At 46.3% G+C, this 22,816-nt stretch overlaps 1 protein-coding gene, 2 long non-coding RNA genes and 1 other non-coding gene across 5 annotated transcripts in view; 3 read left to right on the top strand and 1 right to left on the bottom strand.

Moving 5' to 3' along the window:
- LOC127004675 (dipeptidase 1-like) overlaps positions 1-10,758 on the top strand; it is a 180,642-nt gene extending 169,884 nt beyond the window's left edge. Inside the window, exons 10-12 of the mRNA XM_050872763.1 lie at positions 1,912-1,987; positions 9,735-9,873; positions 10,293-10,758. Coding sequence (XP_050728720.1) covers positions 1,912-1,987; positions 9,735-9,873; positions 10,293-10,409 — 332 coding nt within the window. The 3' untranslated portion in view covers positions 10,410-10,758. The remainder of the gene's footprint in view (positions 1-1,911; positions 1,988-9,734; positions 9,874-10,292) is intronic.
- A 2,500-nt stretch (positions 10,759-13,258) lies between these two features.
- LOC127004673 (uncharacterized) lies at positions 13,259-18,024 on the top strand. The gene is made up of 4 exons (XR_007757913.1): positions 13,259-13,273; positions 13,716-13,903; positions 14,125-14,277; positions 16,132-18,024. It is a non-coding gene; the product is annotated as an uncharacterized LOC127004673 (long non-coding RNA).
- Trnav-uac (transfer RNA valine (anticodon UAC)) lies at positions 14,586-14,659 on the top strand. The gene has a single exon. It is a non-coding gene; the product is annotated as a tRNA-Val (tRNA).
- LOC127004674 (uncharacterized) overlaps positions 17,132-22,816 on the bottom strand; it is a 14,602-nt gene continuing 8,917 nt past the window's right edge. For both annotated transcript variants that reach the window (XR_007757914.1, XR_007757915.1), the window contains exons 3-4: positions 18,148-18,314; positions 17,132-17,268 (exon numbers count right to left, since the gene is read on the bottom strand). This is a non-coding gene — a long non-coding RNA (uncharacterized LOC127004674). The remainder of the gene's footprint in view (positions 17,269-18,147; positions 18,315-22,816) is intronic.

Genomic DNA, 22,816 nt, shown 5'->3' with positions numbered 1-22,816 from the left:
AACGTGATAAAAGTGGGAGTAGGAGAAGGAGAGAGAGAGAGAGAGAGAGAGAGAGAGAGAGAGAGAGAGAGAGAGAGAGAGAGAGAGAGAGAGAGAGAGAGAGAGAGAGAGAGAGAGAGACGCAGAGGAATCATTACCGACACTTCCCTCTAAAGCTCTGACTCAAGGTATTACAAGCAGGTATGAACACGAGCTAATCAACAACATACCTGTCTGGAACACGACACGTACATACGCACGTACACTAATGAACCCGGACGTGAGTGTATGCCAGGAAGGTGTAGAGATGAGGTTACCGGGTGTGTCTGTGTGTGTGTGTGTGTGTGTGTGTGTGTGTGTGTGTGTGTGTGTGTTTAGGATAGTTGGTACACACGAACACATATATATACACATCCTGGAGATCAAATGGGGTGGGGGGGGAGGGGAAGTTGAGTGTGTGTGTGTGTGTGTGTGTGTATGTGTGTGTGTGTGTGTGTGTGCCAGTGAAGCCTCTGACGGCACACAATACCTCACCGAGTCGCACTAATTAGAGGAAAGCTTCAGACAGACAGACAGGCAGGAAGACAACCATTGAGCCAGCTTGTCAGTTAGTTAGACAGACAGACTGACAGCTAAAGACAGTCACCCCTCTCCTCCTCCTCCTTCTCCTCCTCCTTCTCCTCCTCCTCCTCCTCCTCCTCCTCCCTCTTTGCAAATACTACCTCTCTGCCTCCCTGCTTCTCTTCCTGTAGTATTTTCTCCCTCTCTTCCTCTCTCTCTCTCTCCTTCCCTCTCCCTCTCTCTCTCCCTCCCTCTCTCCCTCTCTCTCAGCCAGTCGGACAAGCAGCCAGACATCTCCTGTGATCTCTCTTCCTCTTTCTCTTCTCCCTCTGATTCTGTTCCTTCTTTTCTCTCTCCTCTTCTCCTTTTCTTTGTGGTTTTCCTTTCCTCTTTCCTCCTCTTTCAGTCTCTTTCCTGTGGGGTTTTTTCCTATCTCTTCTTCCCTAATTGCCTTGTGTCCTTTTTCTCCTCTCTCCTCCTTTCCTCTCTCCTCCTCCTCTTCGTATGCTTGTGTCTGTCTTTTTTTTTCTTTCCTCTTTCTCTTCTTTTCTTTGTATCCTATCTTACGTTTCTCCTTTCTATCCCCCTATCTCACCTCCCTCCAAACCTCTCTCTTTCTCTCTCCTCTCCCTCTCCTCCTTCTCATTCCATGCCTTCTCCCACATTAACGCCAGTCACTAGACCTTCCCTTTCTCCTTCCTAATGTTTCCCTCCTCTACGCCTCGTTTTTACACGTCTCTGCCTCTCCCCTTCCTTCCACTCTCCTCTCCTCTCTTATACTTCTCCTTCCCATTTCTTTCATTCTCCCAAATTAATGGCAGTCACTAGACCTTCCCTTTCTCCTTCCTAACGTTTCCCTCCTCTACGCCTCGTTTTTACACTTCTCTGCTGCCTCTTTCCGAACAAGCAGGAACGCCGACAAGCCAACCAGCGAGCCAGGACGCGAGCTACCCAACCATCCTTCTCAACAAGCTCTTACAGCCACTCACCGATATCTCTGGCTTCACACTGTCCCTAAACTCCTTACATGCAACTCTCTCATCTGACACCATTTGCAACCTTCTTTCAGCCAGGCAGTCGTGTGGGCGTGGCTCTCTCGTGGGCTGGACAGTGATATGCGTCGAATACGGAAGTGGGAGGGGCTTGTATGCCGGGATAGTTTGAACGGACTCAACCCTAACCTGATGTCCCTCTCTCTCTCTCTCCTTCCTTGAGTTTGGATGTGGTCTTGGCTTGCTTGCGGACTGGCCAGTGATATGCGTCGAATACGGAAGTGGGAGGGGCTTGTATGCCAGGATAGTTTAAACGGATTCAACCCTAACCTGACGTCCCTCTCTCTCTCTCTCTATCTCTCTCTCCCCCTCTCTGCAGCTCACATTAACCACATCCGAAGCATGGCCGGGGTGGACCACGTGGGGCTCGGCGCTGGCTACGACGGTATCAACAGGTAGGTGAGAGAGAGAGAGAGAGAGAGAGAGAGAGAGAGAGAGAGAGAGAGAGTTTGGGATATTCTTTCCTTTCTTCTCTTTTTCCTTCTTTTTCTACTTCCTATCCATTTTAGTACATAAGTGTGTGTGTGTGTGTGTGTGTGTGTGTGTGTGTGTGTGTGTGTGTGTGTGTGTGTGTGTGTGTGTGTGTGTGTTATGTGAGACATTTTCTTTTTCTTCTCTTCTTTTTCCTTCTTTTCTTTCCTTCCTCTCTTTCTCTCCATTCCTTCTTTCCTTCTCTCCCTTTTCCTCCGTTTATTTCTGCTTCATTTCAATCCTACTAGTGTGTGTGTGTGTGTGTGTGTGTGTGTGTGTGTGTGCGCTTCGTCCCCTACATCTCACACGGCTCATTATCTCTCCTTAAAACATATCTTTCGCCTCTTCAATATATACAAAACACTAATCAAGCCTTAGTGTCCATTGGTCCTGTGTGTGTGTTGGTCAAGCAGTCGATTACTCCAGCTAAATTAACCATCGCTTTTGGAACTTGAATAATCTGAATACGCTGTAATTAATATTCACTCAGTTAGCTCGACTCAATGCACTAACACACACACACACACACACACACACACACACACAAACACACAAGCACACACACACACAGAGGCTTTGAATTAGTCAGTCTTCGTGTGTGTGTGATTGTGTGTGTGTGTGTGTGTGTGTGTGTGTGTGTGTGTGTGTGTGTGTGTTAATTAAGCAATTTCCACTCATCCCTTCCTTCCAGGACCTTGTTTGGCATATAATATCAATTAACACGACAACATGCAAACTCAATATTATACGACCAGCAGCAGATTCAATAGAGTCTTCGCAAAGTATTTAGATTCAACGTAAGCCGCGCATTGTAATCCAATCCCTTCCCCTTCCCCTCCCCGGCCCACAGCAAACGATCATCTTACCGAGAATTCTGTTTGTCTCGAATTGCCGACATGGTGCGTTTAGTGGAAGGCCTCGCAGGGCTTAATAAACACCGGCCGAGTGCATGTAGTGGATCTGAACACGCCGGGGAGAGCTTGTGTTTGAAATCGAGCTGGTTTGTATACCCTTGACCTTACACGCACACACACACGCACACGAACACATGAGCCCTTCCCTCTCTCACACACACATACAGACACGTCCCCCTCCCTCCCTCCTCCTACACACACATACACATGCCCTGTTTGTTTAATCTTGATGTAACCCCACACATTCACACACACGCGTCCCCCCACCCCCCCACCCCCCCCACCCCCACACACACACACACACATGCCCCCTCCTTCCCCCTACCCCTTCCTCCCACACGCTTAATAATCCAATCTGGGTCTAAGTTCCCCTCCTAATCAGCCTCATCACCAACACCTAACACCACTAACACCACCAACACCAAACTTTGACACACACTCATGAACCTTCCCCGCGCCAAGCAGCTTGAGGCCGCCACCATCACCACCAAAGACCCCGCCAAGCCTTACCAAGCCAAGCCAAGCCGCCCCATCCGTTCCCTCCCGCCCTGCCACGCCTCGCCCAGATCCATGTATAACCCGTGGCTCCAATTCCTCCTAAAAGCTATTATTAAATCCATTGCGAAAAGCTGGAGAAAAGAACGGAAGAGGCAATCAGAAGCGAAGCAGTGCATGATAGCAATTTCTGGCAGAGTGGGAGAGTGATATATATTGCCAATTGTACATCTGACAGTGGAGTGAATACTGAAATGGAAGAAGGAAAAGCTGAAAAGGGAAAGCGGATATGCGTGAAGAAAGATAATGATGAGTAAAAATGATAAAAAGGAAAATGATTAGTAAAAGTAAATAAAAAATATAGTAAATGGAAGGAAATGAACGGTGATTGAAATACATAAGGTTAATCTCTTTTTTCTTTCTATATTTGCCTATTTTAAGTAGTAGTAATTTTCCCTTGATATAATATGCGTACTGAATGGAGGAGCGAGCGCGTACCAACTGGCAAACATCTCTTAAAGCTAACACTGTAATGACAACTATAAATGTAAAGGTAAAGTTAGGGACATACGCTATAGCTGCGCGTGGTCTTAGTGCTCATCTCCGTCACATTCTCCATATCCTTCTCCGTGAACCATTTTCCCGTCACGTCCTTTTCCTTCTACTACTACTACTACTACTACTACTACTACTACTACTACTACTACTACTTCTACTACTACTATTACTACTACTTCTACTACTACTACTACTACTACTACTACTATAACGCCTTTCTTCTGCTTCTCCTTCTACTACAACTACTACTACTACTACTACTACTACTATGCTTTATCAGTCTGTTTTAGGTGTCTCTTTGGTCTTGTTTTCCTTCACTCTCTAGTCTAACGGTTCTCTTCCCTTCAGAGCCAAGCAATATACAGAGAAAAGGGGAGAAGGAGAGAGAGGTTACAAGTGATATTCCTTTTCCTTCCTTTTCTTCATCAGTGTGTTGTAATGTCTTTTTCTTTGTTCGTGCTCTTAAACTTCATCTTCTTTCCTAATGTCTATATAAGTAATGTCCGGACACGCGCATCGGGGGGGGAGGGAGTATGAGGGAGGCAATGTCTATACAAGTTACTATATAGACATTGTTCTTTTCCCTTCACTTCTTGGACCAACAGTTTCTTCCGTCCAGCGCCGAGCAATACAAGGAGGAAGGGAATCAGGGCGTGTGTTAAGGGTGACACTCCTCTCCCTTCTTCAGTGTGTTTTAGATGTTTGTCGTTCTCCTAAGCTTTGCCTTCTTGCCCCTTACTTTTGGCCTAGCAGCTCTCCCTCTCCCCTCTCGTTAGTCCAACAGGTAATTAGGAATATTAGTTAAGTTGATAGTTATAGGGTTGTTTATTTATTTATTTATTATGATATTTTATTTTGTTTTGTTTATATTGTTTTGTTTTTGGTTTGTCTTGTTTTGCTTTGTTTGCTTTATTTTTTATTTTCTCTGGATGTTTTCTTTTCTTTTCATTTCATTTCTCTGGATGTTTTCTTTTCCTTTCTTTTCTCTGGATGCTTTCTTTTCTTTTCTCAGGATGTTTTCTTTTCTTTTCTCAGGATGTTTTCTTTTCTTTTCCCTCTATTGGTGTTGTTGGGTGGATGAGCCGCCGTCTCCCCAGAGGAGACTCACCCGTCACCCACCCTGCGGCCCCAGGGACCGAAAGCTGGGTGACTTTTTATTTCTTTGCTAGATGTTGTAATTTCATTTTCCTTTATCGATGTTTTAATTTTCTTTTTCTATCCTTTCTTTGACGGTCTGGGTTAGCCTCCTCCTCCCCAGAAGAGATTCACCCGTCACCCACCCTGCGGCCCCAGGGGCCGAAAGCTGGGTGACTTTTTATTTCTTTGCTAGATGTTGTAGTATAATTTTATTTTCTCGATGTTTTAATTTTCTTTTTCTATCCTTTCTTTGACGGTCTGGGTTAGCCTCCTCCTCCCCAGAGGAGATTCACCCGTCACCCACCCTGCGGCCCCAGGGGCCACAGGGTGGGTGACTTTTTTGTTTTCCTTTCTTGATGTTTCTGTCATCCTTTCTGGTGTTCGTTGGTCTGAACGTTTTCCTTTTCTTGATGTTTCTCTCATCCTTTCTGGTGTTCCTGGTCTGAACGTTTTCCTTTTCTTGATGTTTCTCTCATCCTTTCTGGTGTTCCTGGTCTGGACGAGCCGCTTTCCTCCCAGAAGAGACTCGCCCATAATTTTGTGGTATTGGTTTGGGCCGAAAGGTGGATGATTGTTTTATTTTCCTTTTCTTGATTCTTCTATCATCCTTTCTGGTGTTCCTGGTCTGAACGAGCCGCTTTCCTCCCAGAAGAGACTCGCCCATAATTTTGTGGTGTTGGTTTGGGCCGAAAGGTGGATGAGCTTTTCTATTTTCCTTTTCCTTTTTCTGGTGTTCCTTCTCTGTGTTATCCTTTTTCTGATGTTCCTTCTCTGTGTTATCCTTTTTCTGCTGTTCCTTTCTTTGCTTTCCTTCTCTTGGTGTTTTCATATCGACTTTTCCTGGTCTTGTATGTTGGAACGCGTTAGTCTCCTTCTCCCCAGAAAAGACCCGCCATACCAACATACAAGACGCTTCAAACAAAGCAAAACAAGACAATTTTTTTTGGATTTTTTGTTTTTATGGATTTTTTTGTGTTTTTTCGTTTTTAATCGTTGTTGGCATGACACTTGCCTTGCTTAGGGGAATTGTGCCTCCCTAAGCGTCGAAACCCAATGAAACGTGTCAAGAACTTGTCGTCTGGCTAGTAAGAGGTCAGGAACTGTCTTGCTGGAACTTCACCCCCCCAACCCCCGGACCCTCGGGATCTCCGACACGGAGGTGGACGCTCCGGGGGAGCCGAGGCGCCCTGCCGGAACCCTGAGCCCTGCGACGCTCGCCAGGAAGGCCTTGGGCCCCCTGACGCTCCCCAGCCCCGCGAGGCGAGGAGGGTGGATAGCAAGATGAACTTCTTAAAATTCCAGACGGGATTATATTTAATCAATCGAAAATAAAGTGAAGGCGCCGGCAACCGTTTTTGTTGGGTCAAGGATGGCAGGACGAAGGCCGAAGAAAGGTGACAGAAGGAAGGAAGAAATAAAGGAGGGAAGGCGACAGGACGAAGGAAGAAACGAAGAAGACGACAGAACGAAAGAAGAAAGAAATGAAGGAAGGAACGAGGGAAGGAAGGAAAGTGGAGGGACGAAAGAAGGAAGGCAGTTAACAGGGCGAAGGCAGGAGACTGAGCCGCCAAGATTCTGACAGAACGAAGGAAGGAACGAGGGAAGGAGGGAAGAAAGGCAAGAACGAGGGAAGGAAGGAAGGAAGGAAGGAACGAGGGAAGGAGGGAAGAAAGGCAAGAACGAGGGAAGGAAGGAAGGAAGGAAGGAAGGAAGGAACGAGGGAAGGAAGGAAAGTGATGGGATAAAAGAAGGAAGGAAATTAACAGGGCGGAGGCAGGAGACTGAGCCGCCAAGATTCCGTCCGTGATTGGCGTGAGAGGCGAGTCCCCGAAGTGACTGACTTGCCCGCGGCGACTGTATAGTTTTGCTGCCTCGGCTTGGTCCGTCACTTTACTTCCCTGATTGGCGCACCACGGCCACTTTTATTTGGTGTTCTTTTACCTCTCTGATATACATGACAATAGAGTTTTACTAGTTGCGAAGTGAAATCACCACCACCACCACTACCACCACCACCACTACTACTACCAACAACAACAACAACAACAACAAGAACAAGAAGAAGAACAAGAACAACTACAACTCTTCCACCACCACCACTACTACCTCCACCACCACCACCACTACTCCACCCCCCCCCCACCTCCACCCCAGCACACACTCACACAAAAGCCTCCTCCATTGCCTCCCCCTCGCCACTGCCGGCTCGATATTAGCAAACGTAATTTGTTAAGTCAATAGCGCGCATCATTGCAGACTGCTTGCCCGCGCCCTTTTTCCGGGCTTCAACAGAGGCTTCCTGACGCGCCCCGGACCAGGCTAAACGGAGCTCTTGTGACCGTGTTTGCTGGGCAGGGAGGGGAGAGAGGGAGAGGGAGAGAGAAAGATGGGAACACAGAGAGAGTAATCGAGAGTGTGTTGGAAGAGAAAGAAAGAGGGAATGGAAAGGAAAAAAGGAGATTGAGAGAGTGAAGAAGAGGAGAGGGATAGAAATTGACAGACAGACAGACAGACAGATAAAGACCCACATAAAAGGTTAGGACGCTAGTGAAGAGAGTGTCAAATCATGAAGTTACGTTAGTGTTTGTTAGGCTGGGAGGGAGGAGAGAGAGAGAGAGAGAGAGAGAGAGAGAGAGAGAGAGAGAGAGAGAGAGATGGAAGGACTGGAATTTACAGGGAAATTAATCGAGAGAGTGATGAGAGAGAGAGAATTATTAGAGCGATGAGTATTTATAAAGAAGCAATAATGAAAAGAAAAATGGGGTTTGCGGTATATGAGACAGTGAAAGGATGTACAGGCTAAGTTATAAAAGAAAGTAATATTGGAAGATGGGAGACACAGAGACTAATCTAGAGTGTGTTAAGAGATAAAGAGACTGACAAGAGCAATGAATATATGAGTAAAAAAGCTGAAATGGAAGGAAAATTAGATATGTTAGCAATGAGAAAGAGAGGGACAGGTTGAGAATTATTAATGTCAAAAAAAATAATGGAAGATGGGACGCAAATACTAATTGAGAGAATGCAGAGAGAGAGAGAGAGAGAGAGAGAGAGAGAGAGAGAGAGAGAGAGAGAGAGAGAGAGAGAGAGAGAGAGAGAGAGAGAGAGAGAGGGCGCAATAAGTTTATGTATTAAAAAATATTAATAGAAAGAAAATAGGATGTGTTTGCAGTGAGAAAAAGATACAGACTCAGAATATAAGTCAGCGAGCAATATCAGAAAATGGGAAACGTGTAGCAGCGAGACAGTCACTTGTTTATACGAATACTATGTCCACCACCAACAAACAACACAACAACACACGCTATAACATTTACACAAGAAATAACGTTGGAAAAGGTGAGCTGGGAATACTTTTTTTTTTTTATGACACGCGTTGACCGAATAACATTTAACACACACACGCACACACACACTCACAGAGATACACACACACACACACACACACACACACACACACACACACACACACACACACACACACACACACACACACACACACACACACATATACGGGAGGTTTGTAACACAGTATATATATTCCCAAAGAAAAACCAACTCAACTCTCCTACCTCCTGCACTATATAGCCAACGAAGCAAGCATTTACCCTGGGCATCCAGCACGCATTTATTCCGTTTGTATCAGGTTCGCAAGCGCCGCTAAATACACCGTTTGTGGCACTTGAATTTAGCGGCGGAGTCGGAAAGAGAATTAGGTAGAGTCGAGTGTTTGTATGTGTGTGTGTGTGTGTGTGTCTGTGTGTGTGTGAGAGAGAGAGAGAGAGAGAGAGAGAGAGAGAGAACAGAGAGGGAAAGAGAAAGAAAGAAAAATAAATAGATAAAGAGAGAAAGAAAGAAAGAAAAAGAAAGAGAGAGGGTAAGAAAAAGAGGAAGATAAATGAATAAATAATAGATAAATAGATAGAGAGAGAGAGAGAGAGAGAGAGAGAGAGAGACTAGAGAGAGAGAGAGAGAGAGAGAGATAGTCAGCAATCGTCGAGGCACAAAGAGCAAGCGTTTAAAAATGAATGAATTGAATTGCTCTGTGCTAAAAGATTATAAATGTTAGTGTTTCATATGCTCTCTCTCTCTCTCTCTATCTATCTATCTATCTATCTATCTATCTATCTATCCATCTATCTATCTATATCTGTCTTTCGTATATTTATTTTCCGCTTCAGCATAATAAAATAAACAAATAATTAGTACCGTAAGTTTCTTTTGTAGCTGTTTTGTATTTGAAAGCATGAAGAGAGAATCGAAACGTGTCCCAAAACTAAAAGCAAACGCATTATAGTTAAAAGGAAGATAAAGTTTTCCAATGAGTTCATAACCAGATCCAATCCTTTATAGATGTTCCGAATCCTTCAAACGAGTCTCTTTTGATTCTCTTATTCTCTGACAAAGTATTAGAGTTCGTAACCAAACACAATCCCTTATATACAGTGCTTCTAACGTGTCTCCTTCTTCCGTCTTTACCCTGACATCTCTTATAAGGAAAAAAAGCACTAATGGATCATGAAAGGATATTAAGCTGAAACACGTATCCTTCTCCTCTCTCCTGCAGGACTCCCACCGGGCTAGAAGACGCGTCGCGGTATCCTAAGCTTTTCGCGGAGCTGCTCAAGGACAACACGTGGTCGCTGCAGGATTTGAAGAAGCTCGCAGGACTCAACTTCCTTCGGGTCTTCACACACGTCGAGCAGGTAAGAGATGCGGCGCCGGGGCAGGGGAGGGGAGGCCAAGGGAAGGCAAGGTGGAGTAACGTGGCGCAAGGTGGTAATTAAAGGAAGGCAGGCGATAAAGGTTTGACGTCGTAGGGTGGGCTAGGCAACGCACCCCCTGACGTATGCCCCCACTAATTGACTGGGGTGATAAGATGTGAGAAGGTGAAGTGAAAGAAAGAGAGGGTTTGATAGACAGATGGACAGACGGACAGACAAACAGACAGTCATTATCAGTAGGAATAACTATATATCATTTACTTAATCACTTACTTAATCCACCAGCTCATACCATTTGTCCGTCGGGGGATGTTTCGCCTCTCCAACGGCTCCCATTTCGCTGTGTCTCGTGTCCTCTCCTTACAGGTGTTCCGAAGCACTATGTCAGACTTCTCTCACAGGTGCGGGAGGAGCTGTCGTCGGAGCGGCCCTCGGAGGAAATCATTCCCATCCACGACATCGACAGCCGCTGGCCCTGCAGGTACAAGTTTGCCAGCCTCGATGACGCCCGAACCTGACCTTCTTCGCCCCCCTCAGAAGGCTCCCCCGCCAACAGTAACGTCTCCGCTGCCACCAAAATCCACCAGCTACCCACCCGGTCCTCACTCACTCCACCAACCACATCGCTCTACCACTTTTCCATCCCTTCTTCGTCCCCGTCAGAAGGCTCCTCAACTCTCCAGGACGCCAACAGTATCGTCTCCGCTCTCTCCAGAATTCACCTCCTTCCCATCCAATCCTTCTTCACCCCTTCACCCACATCGCTCTGCCTTCTTCATATCCCTTCTTCGCCCGAGTCAAAGGGATCCTCAACTCTCCAGGACACCAACAGTATCGTCTCCGCTGTCTCCAGAATTCACCTCCTTCCCATCCAGTCCTTCTTCACCCCATCAACCACAACGCTCTTCCTTCTTCATATCCCTTCTTCGTCCCCGTCAGAAGGCTCCTCAACTCTCCAGGACGCCAACAGTATCGTCTCCGCTGTCTCCAGAATTCACCTCCTTCCCATCCAGTCCTTCTTCACCCCATCAACCACAGCGCTCTGCCTTCTTCACATACGCCAACAATAACGTCTCCGCAGCCTCCAGCATCCACCACTTACTCACTCCATCACCCACACCGCTCTGCCTGTTCTTCATCCCTTCCTCGGTCCCGGTCAGATGGCTCCTAGACTCTGCAGGACGCCCTTATGACCAACAACACAAGACATCACCGCCACCACAATCACGATTCTTCAACTCCCTACTCGTCCCCTCCCCCGCCAGCTTGAACCCTTAGCTTTATCTTTCAATGCATATCTGCTATCTCACTAATACACACTCCATTATCTTACTCAGTCATCTCTCACGCCAACTTGACCCTATAGCTTTAATACTCTATAGTCGTACCTTTCTTTACCTTTCAATACGTATGTTGACTTTGCCTTTCATCACACGCTTCCTTTGTTTGCTATCATGTACCTCTTCGCTGTGTCATCATATTAATCGTTTTGTCATCATATATATCCGTTTTGTCTTCATGTCTATTCGTTTTGTCATCATATCCATTCTGTCACTCCTGCAGCCCTTCACCTCCACCCCCCCTTGAACCACGATTCCCGTCTTTAATATAGGTCTTGTTATGGTCTTCTTCACGTCCGTATCACGATCAAGTCCCGTCACCTGTTAACCTTTATTTGTGACCACCAGCTTCATCCTCTCCACCACAACCACCACAACCACCACCTGCTTACGATGGTGGTGGTTATCACGTGAAGAACGAAGACAGTTTGTTACATTAATGAGCTGTGTGTGTGTGTGTGTGTGTGTGTGTGTGTGTGTGTGTGTGTGTGTTCATCGTATACGTAGGTGTTATATCGTAGGTTTGTTCATGTACAGCAAATACTTATAGCGAAAAACTTTATATGTGTGTGTGTGTGTGTGTGTGTGTGTGTGTGTGTGTGTGTGTGTGTGTGTGTGTGTTGAAAAGGAAAAGTCAGGTGGAGGTTGCCATTTGTGTGAAGAGAGAGAGAGAGAGAGAGAGAGAGAGAGAGAGAGAGAGAGGTTAACAGACAGACATATTATATATACAAACAAACAACCTAACAACGAAATCCCATTCTCTCTCTCTCTCTCTCTCGCTCTCACACACACACACACACACACACACACACACACACACACACACACACACACACACACACACACACACACACACACGCAACACTGATCACCTCTGGGACATTCTCGTCGGCATGAACACCTCGGAAAGATCAAACCAATATTATGTTTGTGTTGATAGAGCTTGTTTGTCACACACACACACACACACACACACACACACACACACACACACACACACACACACACACACACACACATTTCTTAACACTACACACATGAGAAACAAACAAAAAACTGAGATGGCAACCGCTTATCCTGTGTGTGTGTGTGTGTGTGTGTGTGTGTGTGTGTGTGTGTGTGTGTGTGTGTGTAATATAAACCTTGATGTATAACAAGTCCACATATGCTTTAAGAGAACACACACACACGGATGGAGGCAGAGACAATGTATATATACCTCCAATAAGCTGTGTGTGTGTGTGTGTGTGTGTGTGTGTGTGTGTGTGTGTGTGTGTGTGTGTGTGTGTGTGTGTGTGTGTGTGTGTGTGACCTCTACGCCTTCCTCCCCTGCGACCCTTCGTTATGTCATGTCTCTCGTTCGGGCAGTTACTGTATAGATTCTTCTTCCTGTTTTCTATTTCTCTGTCTCTATCTACCTTTATGTCTATCTATCTATTTATTTCTCTTTAGATTTTCTACCCTCACTCTACTTCCTTCTCCTCTTTCTTCTCCTTCATCACGTTTCTTTAAGTACCTCCTTTTCTTCGATCGTATTCCTATTCTGTCTTTCATTTCCTTCCATTTTCTTTCTATATTTATCTATCTACCATACCCTTTCTCTTCCTTCTCCTCCTTCCTTACGTTTCCTTAATATATTGTTCCTTCTCTTCTATCTCCTTCCCCTTACTCATTTACCGTCTCACTCCAATTTCTGACCTTCCGCCGCTCCACTATACCTTTCCTCACGTTTCTTTAAGTAGCTCCTTCTCTTCAACCTTCTTCCCAGTTTCTCTCGTTTACCGCCACACGCCCCAAACCGAGACCTCACTCCCGCCGCCGCCGCCGCCGCCCCACTACATATAAGCCCTTGAGAGCCTGTTGTCCTGCGAGGTGGAAGGTGTTGGTGTTGTTGCTGCAGGCTCTCTCGTGGCGTGTCCTCAAGTATACAGTAAATAAATGACCTGTTTTAAGCCATCGTTTGCTCTGACCCTCTCCCCCTGACTTAATGAAGCTGAGGGTGGACAGTCATTCTTCAAGGAGGGTTAACAGTGAAGTGATTGGTGAGTAATGGTTTTCTTGTTACAGAGTGAGAGAGAGGGGGGGCAGAAGAGGAGGGATAGAGGAAGAGGAAGAGGAAAGAAGAGGAGGAAAAGGGAGAGGAGGAGAAAAATAAGAAGCATTGGAAGAGACAGAGGAGAAAAATGGAAGAAAAGAAGGGATGAGAGGATTATTATGGAAGAGCGAGAGAGAGAGAGAGAGTGAGGGGGGAGAAAGAGAGAAGGGGAGGAGGAGGAAGTGTCTATGTGTATGCTTGCTTGGTATTCAGTTTCCTATAGCATAAGAAAAAATAACACCATGAATTAAATATAAATGCATCAGATTACCTCTCAGCACTTACCTTAATTAAACCTACCCCTTCCCTTCCCACCCTAACCCCCTTCCCCTTCTCCCCATCCTTCAAGACTCTATAAAAACTCTAATGTCCTTGTTCCTCAATACGAGCCAACGAAGAAGCAGCGTCCGAACCGGTGAAGCTCCACTCGCTGTTCTGCCCTCCGCCTTCAGTGCTGGCGTGGCCGGGAGATGGGGAGGATGTTGTGTGCTGCTCTCCGTCAAGGCTGATGCTGGGGTCCGGTGGTGTTGGTAACTGTGACTAGAGAAGAGGACCAGCTGACATTTGACTCATGGAGGTAAGAGTGATAGTGTTTTACTTTACATGTGAGTCTATACTTGTGGTGATGGTGATGTCTAGTTATAATTGGTGCTTGGTGAACTGCCCGACGGTGATGCTAACTGGGATGGTTGTTTTGGCGGGGAGGTGAGGGAGATAGGAGGGTGATGGATGTCGAGTGTGTGTGTGTGTGTGCCCCAGTCTTTTCCTCTCTTCCTTACGTGCGTTATTGTATTCCAGTGTGGAGCTGTACGACCTCTTAGCACCGTGGGACGTCTTCAGCAACATCATCTCCGCCCGATCGTGAACCAGATTGACAGACGCCAGGCCCCGAGGCGCATCCAGAATCCAGAAACAAGCCAACAACCCTCCGCCTGCCCTCTTACGAACAAGGTCAGTAGTTACTCCCCCCCCCCTCCATAGTTCCGTCTGGTTGTTACACTTGATTTCTCGGGAGTAGAGCGTTTGAGATAATATGACCACATTTAAAGAGAATTACCAAACCCTGGCAGCCATTATCCTTGCAGTACAGTCACGGAGCATCACTTAAAATTCGTATTACTTTAAAATTAGGGGACTGCTTGCATGTATTAATGTTATAGGGTGGTTCATTGCTTGGGAGGGGGGAATTATCAGGCAGCATTTAAAGAGGAATTCCAAAATCCGGCTGCCATCATTCAAACACTCCAGTAACGTAAGGGGGCTTCGTAGTGCAGTGGTTAGCACACTCGGCTTACAACCGAGAGAGCCCGGGTTCGATTCCCGGGCGGAGTGGAAAAATTTGGGCGGCTTTTCCGATACCCTACGCCCCTGTCCACCCAGCAGTGAATGGGTAGCAGGTATTAATCGGGGGTTGTGTCCCGTCTCCTGGGGTCTGTTCCGTTCTCCTATAATTCCTTCCCCTTCTGTCTCTCTCCGGCATACGACCACAGATGTTGCGCCGACTAAACGAAACTTTCCAACTTAGACATATTACGAAATTAAAAAACTGTCTTGTTGCTTAGAGAGGGAAAAATATTCAATACTAACTCAGACTGCCATCATCCCAGCACTACAGTAACGAAGCATCACTTAAACAGATATTCACATTACTATATTAAACTGTTTTGGGGTGGTTGAGTAAATTGTTGGAAGGGGAAGGGAGGAAAAAGAGGGAGGAAGGGACGGGAGAAGTTGAGGGATGGAAGTTAAGTCTTAGAACGATTGGGTGTTGTTATCTATAATTACCGTAGAGAGAGAGAGAGAGAGAGAGAGGGAGAGGGAGAGGGAGACGCTTGCTAGTTATAATGATGTTGAAATTGCTGGTTGATGCTGCCGTTAGTGGTGGTGGTGTTTGGAAATGTCAGTGATGGTAATGGTGTTAGTGATGGGTTAGGAATGGTGGTAGTTGTGGTGGTGGCGGTAATTCTGTTGGGTTGGAAAGGGTGGTGGTGACTCGATGCTTATGGTGGAGACGAAGGCGTCGTGGTGGTGGTGGCGGTATAAGTGATTTGAAAGCGGTAGTAGAAAGCAAGAGTAGTGTGTGACAAGGGAGAAGGAATGGTGAGGAAGGAGTGCATATGGAGTTGATTTAAAGCCTTGAATATAAATGTGATAGTAGTGATAGTAATAGTAGCAGCAACAGTCCCCAAGATAGAAGACATTAGTGTTATAATTATGACTATCATCCTTGGTTCTTATACAGTCGTTCATATTTCGATTCATTTAGCATCTTCCTTTCTCCTCATTGTGATGCGACATGATGCAAAGAGTTAGAAAGGTCTCAGACACTGACTTACTCTTTAAATTCTTGAGTATTTTATCATTGCAGACATGACGAGGTGCAGGCGAGCAGCTCGGCTGAGACGCAGCACCAGGGTCGACGGCCATCACCGTTGCGCCACTCGCCTCTCAAGCTGACAGGGCTCAGGGTAATCCCCGGCCTGGGAGAAACGCGAAAAAATTCGAAGTTAAAGCGGCACCTTGCGTGTGGGGAAACCTACGCGCGAGGCGCCCCTTTAACTAGTTTATTTCACATTCTTCCCAGACCAGGGGAATCCCTCCGTGCTTTTATTTTTTTTTCTCCACAGTAGCTTTCTGGTTCTGTATAGAACCAGAAAGCACCGTGCACTTCGGAGGTCCAAACAAATCATAGTAACAGCATTAGTAGGAGAAAGTGTAACAAACACTTCCAACATTTGTATGAAGATTTATTTTTTGCATTACAATTAGTACTGTGTGGACACTCCTTTTCTCCTTTGTTTGCAGTGACCCAGGTGGTTGGCTGACTCTGGAGGAAGCAATGGGAGAATTCCTCATCTTCCGTGGTCTTCTCCTGCGAGAGCTTGACCATGGACTTCTCCGACGCCATCTTTCATCTGGGCCACTCACACACGCTGCCTCTACGCCCAGCACCTCGGCCTGAACACAACCGGAGCGGCACAGAAGCAAGACGTCGTGTGGGTCTTGAGTGGTCTTGCTCTCTCCCCTATATGTGGCTCTGGCTGGCAGGACCTAAGAGGAGTGTTGTTCCCCCTTAGGTGTGTCTTCAGGCGCCTTGCCATCGAGTCGTCACCAAGAACGTTCTCCTTCGATGTGTCGCACTCTCCTGTTCCCACCGAGGCAGCACCAGATACTAACAATGTCAAGCAGTACAAGACGACCAATAAAGATACAATACAATAATGCTTAGGTTTATCTATCCATATTAGTGATGAAAAGACTTGGGACCCTCTTTCTACAACGGTAATTAATTTAGTTCGTGGAGGATTGTCTTTACAGCTTGCCTCCCCCGCTTCAACCTTTTCAGCTTACTCCTCCTCTCTGCTCCGGCAAAAAGGTTCCAATTTCATCTCTCCACCTGCTGCTTCTGTCCGCCCTAATGTCTATAATTCCTGTGTTACCGCTTAGTTACTTTCGTTGTCCATCTGTTATCAGTTCATGAGTAGAATTGATAACACCTAGGAGGTAGTGAAAGCAACAGAGTGGTAACCGGGGAGTTGTAGAAGTCAAGGCAGGTGGAGAGATGAAACTGGAACCTTTGCCGTATAGAGTACAATGAAAAGATTAGAGCTTGATTAGGGAGAGGGATTTGTCAAGGAGAGAGAAATTGATAAGGGGGAATATTACTCGGGAGAAAATATATCTAAGAAAATGTCTATAAGGAAAATACATAGAAGATGAATCTGTGTATCAATATGTTCAATGAGGAGTATGTCCAAGGGATAATATGACTAGAAGGGGGATCTGTCAACAGCGTATATACTGACCCTGGCTAATACCATGCTTCATCCTCTCCCAGAAGTCGGCGGCAGCGCACGGTTCAGCCTCACGGTGCAGGAACTCACACCTCAAGCTCGGGGGGCGGGGCGAAGATTCGACACACACTTAAGACGAGAGACTGATCTGAAAGAGGTGGCGCATTAGACGTTGAGACAGGCGGAAAGGGATAAGGGAAGGTGACAGTTTGAGGGAGAGATATGATGTAAGCGGGAGTATAAGTTAGGGAGAGGTGTAAGAAGTAGGACAGACAGACGGAGGAGGAGAGGGTGAAAGGTGACAGTTTGTTTTGGTAGGAAGGCAAAGACAGGGAAGAAAGGGAGTGGGAGAGATAGGAGTTAAGGGGGTTGTATAAAACTGCTCGAGTGATGGGAATGCAAGTTAGGGAGAGGCGAGAACTAGGGCAGACAGACGGAGGAGGAGGAAGAGGAATGCGAAGTGGAAAGGGAGATGGCAAATGATAAGAAGGGACACACGAAGAGTAAGGAAGGGAGAAAAACAAGGGAACAGGGATAAAAAAGGGAGAGACGAAGTAATGGGAAGAGTCGGTTAGAGGGATGGAGAAGCAGAGACGAATAGAATTAACTAGTTCCTGAAAATCCATCCATGTATTCTGTTTGACACACACACACACACACACACATACACATACACACACACACACACCTATTGTCAAAACTTAAAAACATGAACCTGGTAAAAACACGAAAGAATGAAAAGATATTACAAGCGCACACACACACACCCACCTATTGTCAAAACTTCAAACATGAACCGGAAAAAAACACGAAAAAATGGAAAGAAATATTACAAGCGCACGCACACACACACACACACACACACACACACACACACACACACACACACACACACACACACACACACACACACACACACACACACACACGTACCTATTGTCAAAACTTCAAACATGAGGCAAAAAATAATAAACAGCGCGCGTAAACACATTCATGAACAGAAAAACAAAAGGTACAAAAGAATCACAACAAATCTTTCTCCGTCGCTCGTTTGGGAAGTGCAGCTGAGCCTCGCCGGGGGAGCGATAGAGGAGACGCCGAGTTTCTCTTCCTCCTCCCCTTACTAGTCGTTCTCCTCGTCCTCCTCTTCTTTCTCCTCTTCAGCATCATCGTCAGCGGCAGCAATGACGTACTCTGGAATGCAAAACGTATCCAATCAGCATTCTTTATCATGTTTTCAGTTTACATAAGGAACAATGAAGCAAATAGCAACTATCTCTTCACGCCAACCCTTCCATCCTCCATCTCATTGATCTGCACGCTTGAAATAAATCTAAAAGGAACAAACTAGTGTGGTTCTTTGATACATATAAGCCGTTGGAGTTGTTTTTTCGAAGTAGTGGCTCTTTTGAAGCATAGAGAAGGGCACTGACTCACAGGGGAGGGGCAATTTTAACTGGGAAACGCAGACAGGAGGTAACAAGACCGAGGTGCAAGCCAAACGGGAAGAGGAACTCCTGACTTAAGTGCTCTAGCTAATGGCGCGACTTTCCCTGGTGGCAGCAAACTCACTCGAAACAAGACATCCCGAAGCCTGAACGTTACGTCTTGCGCCCCCATAAACCCTTCAGCGCCAGCAGCCCCGCGATGTCTCACTCCGGGCGGCGGGAGATGCACGAGCGGCCGATAAATCAAGATGCATTGTTGTCCCACCCGCCGCCGCCGACACCGCTCTCCACACAACCTCGCCGCCGCCCTGTTGTTTTGGTGCCTCGGAAGCCGCTCACTGATTCACGTTGGACACAATGCCGGATATTTACTCGATTTCGGATGATTTAGAGGATCGTATACCTTCTGGTTTTAAAGGATAGGAGAGTTAAGGGACGAAAAACTTGTGTAATAGATGCTGATTTGCTCTGTGGATGTACTAAGCAGTCTTGTTACGAGCGAGTCATGTCTTATGGCTGATTCAAGGGATCGTATACCTTCAGGATTTAAAGGATAGGAGAGATAAAGAGCGAAAAACTTGGATAATAGATGCTGATTTGCTCTGTGGATGTACTAAGCAGTCTTGTTACGAGCGAGTCCTGTCTTATGGCTGATTCAAGGGATAGTATACCTTCTGGTTTTAAAGGATAGGAGAGATAAGGGACGAAAAACTTGGATAATAGATGCTGATTTGCTCTGTGGATGTACTAAGCAGTCTTGTTACGAGCGAGTCTTGTCTTATGGCTGATTCAAGGGGATTTAAGGGATCGGAGGAATAGGGACGAAAAACTTGGATAATAGATGCTGATTTGCTCTGTGGATGTACTAAGCAGTCTTGTTACGAGCGAGTCCTGTCTTATGGCTGATTTAAGGGGATCGTATACTCTCTGGTTTTAAAGGATAGGAGAGTTAAGGGACGAAAAACTTGGATAATAGATGCTGATTTGCTCTGTGGATGTACTAAGCAGTCTTGTTACGAGCGAGTCTTGTCTTATGGCTGATTCAAGGGGATTTAAGGGATCGGAGGATTAGGGACGTTGGGTAATAGTTGCTGATTTGGTCTGTGAAAGATACCGTACTGCCATTCTAACTGTTTCTCAGCCATGATATCTGTGGACAATAAATTCATGAACGTTTTGTGATAGTATTTCGCACGACGGTTGTAAATCTTATCCAGAGGAAGGGTTGCGGCGCAGTATTTCCATCCGTCAAGACAACGAAATATGGCCGTTTCCAGCCGCGAGGAAATTAGCAAGTCCCATATTTCTGCGTAAGCGTCAGGCGGCGACACGCGGAGGCCGGGCCGGTAATGGTGTGCCGCCGCCAGCCTGACACTGACGTCCCCCCCCACCCCCACCCCGCCTCCTCTTCCTTCATTCCTTCTTTCCTTCGTCTTCCGTCTTTCTCACACTATGGGGATACACATTCCTTCGTCTGCCCTTTTCCCTTTCTTCTCTAGTCTTCCTACCTCTCTCTATGTCCCTTAACTTCCCTTCCTTTCTTTCTTCCTTCCTTTCTTCCTTCCTTTCTTCCTTCCAGTTTTCCTTCGTCTGTCCTTCTCCCTTTCTTCTCTAGTCTTCCTACCTCTCTCTATGTCCCTTAACTTCCCGTCCTTCCCTTCTTCCTTCCTTCATCTCCCGTCTTTCTTCCTTCCTTTCTTCCTTCCTTCCTTTCTTCTTTCCTTTCTTTCTTCCTTCCTTTCTTCCTTCCTTCATCTCCCGTCTTTCTCACACGATGGGGATACACAGTTTTCCTTCGTCTGTCTTCCTTCCTTCCTTTCCTTCCTTTCTAGTCTTTATCTTTCTTCCTTCCTTCCTTTCTTCCTTCCTCTTCTTTCCTTCCTTCCTTTCTTCCTCCTCATTTATCTTCGTCCTTCCTAAATTGGTACACGAACTTCCTTAAATCTTCATCAGCTTCTTTGAATATAAAAGGAGCACGCAAGCAAGCACAATAACACACACACACACACACACACACACACAGATTGTTCAGTAAGCAGGTGTGCGTGTGTTTTGCCCCGTGCGCCATTACACACAGTTTACGCGGCGCGACACAACTGCTGCTCGGTAATGACTTTCTCTATATACTTGTTCCCCGCGCGCGAAATGGCCGAGCAGTAAAGATAACCGTGACAGCGCGCCGAGCCTCGCAGCGGCGGGGGGGGGAAGGGGGCAGCGGAGGCCAAGGCGGGAGAACTCGAGGCGGAAGAAATCTGTTGTTAAGCTCCAACATGCTAAGTAAGGTAAATGAAGTCAATTTTAGCCCCGGGAACTTCGGACGCGAGCCACCAAGTGAGTTAGCCGCGATATTAACTTTCTCCCGCCCCGCGTAATGTGCTGGAAAGTTTTGCGGCGCGGCGAGGCAGCACCGCGGCTGTTAAGGAAGCGCGGCCTTCCGAAAACTTGCACAGCGGGGGAAGAAATTTCAGGCAATGTTCTGTGAGTTTCTTTTTACAGCAAGGGAGGCGGCTCAGTGGGAAAAAAACAAAACCATATAAAAAAAAGCCCGCTGAACTCTGCTTCGGCAAAGAAAATAAAGAACGAGCGGCCAAGAGAGAGGTCAATCCCGGGTGGCGATGTGTCTTGAAGTTCACTGACTATCAAATCCTTACTAAGCAGCCTGAATATGTGCACACCTGACTAAACTAACAGGGCCATATTCTTAAACATTTCAGTTCCCAAGCACATATATTTGACAAGGCTTTCGTAGGAGTTTAGGGAATTTCCAGTGGTAGTTTTATGACCCTGGTGGTAGTCTGACCCTTCTTCTGTACCGTGAACCTAAGAAAACACTCATTAGAACCCGATTGATCCCCTCTTTGACCTTTGGAAATAGCTGATGTGAGAGAATGAAGCGTCTGATAATACTGATCATAAACATAGAGAATTAACATGTTGCTTTTAAGGGCAGGGTATCAGGACACCTCTCCTCCCGAAATGGACTTCTCTTTCGGCCACTCCTCTCTAATCTAATATAATGAATGACTGAACTAGGACCCCTCTCTCTTTCGGCCACCTCTCTGATCTTTTTTTTGGAGCAGTGAGTAGCGGGCTGTTTTTAATCATTGTTTTCTTTTTTTAAGCCCTTGAACTGTTTCCTTTGCTGTAAAAAAAAAAAAAACTTATATAGTTACTCGATACATTATTGCAACACGAACACAAAACCAAAACACAAAGGCATTATGCGTAGACGAGGAAGCCGTGACCGACGCTGCCCGAAGGAAGCAAAACACACGTGACCGCAGAGAGAAAAAAACGGATCCCGGTTGCGCGTCGGACGTCATAAACCTAAAGGATATGAAATTAGAAGCATGCACGCGGCGGCGACTCCTGTATCTCGTTACGCCGTGAAACTGTAATGAAACAACGCCTGTGAATGTTAAAGACGCAACACACACACACACACACACACACACACACACACACACACACACTGGGTCGTCGTAGGTGTGCCAACTTTTACCTTTCCGTTGCATGTAAGTACACAACCCAACACCCACCTCCCAACTTTTTGTCCCCATTCTCCTCCTCCTCCTCCTCCTCCTCCTCCTCCTCCCTCTCCCTCTCGTACGTGCCTCAGGAAGCTGTTGGGCGGACTTGCAAACTTTATAGAAAAATATGACGGGAATAAAAACGACGGGAGTGAAAATAACAACGATAACATTTGGCGGCGGCGGCGGAAGGGGGGGGGGGCAGGAGGGGAGCAAGGCGGTGGAGGGGAGGGAGTGCGTGTGTGGGGGGGGGGGGCGGGGGGGGCGTCCTGTAGCTTTAGTGTACAATAATTCGTGCCGTGAGTTGGAAGCTGGGGATGGAGGAAGGGGGGGAGGGGGGGGGAGGGAGAAGGACGGCACGATTGGTTTCTGTGTTTGTTTGTTGTTGTTGTTCATTGTCGTCGTTGTTTTCCATTGGTGTGTGTCCCTCTCTACGTTTGTCTTTCTTCTTTATTTCAATTTTGTCTTCGCCATGTTAGTTACTTTTAATTATCAATATTCTTGTGTATAACATATATGGATCAGTACACAAGTCACCGCTTCATTTCACTTAGCAATATTAATTATAGTTTTCTCTCTTAATTTCTTCTTCATTATGCGAATACTAATCTATATCTATCTATCCATCAATCTGTTTAACTATCCATGGTGGTCTATCTATCTATCTATCCATCTGTGTCTATATATCTATCTATCTATTAATGTCTATCTACCGGAG

Source organism: Eriocheir sinensis, chromosome 28 (genome assembly GCF_024679095.1).
Source record: "Eriocheir sinensis breed Jianghai 21 chromosome 28, ASM2467909v1, whole genome shotgun sequence".
NCBI lineage: Eukaryota > Metazoa > Arthropoda > Malacostraca > Decapoda > Varunidae > Eriocheir > Eriocheir sinensis.
The sequence above is the reverse complement of the archived record's forward strand: the minus strand, read 5'-3'. Positions and strand labels throughout refer to the sequence as shown.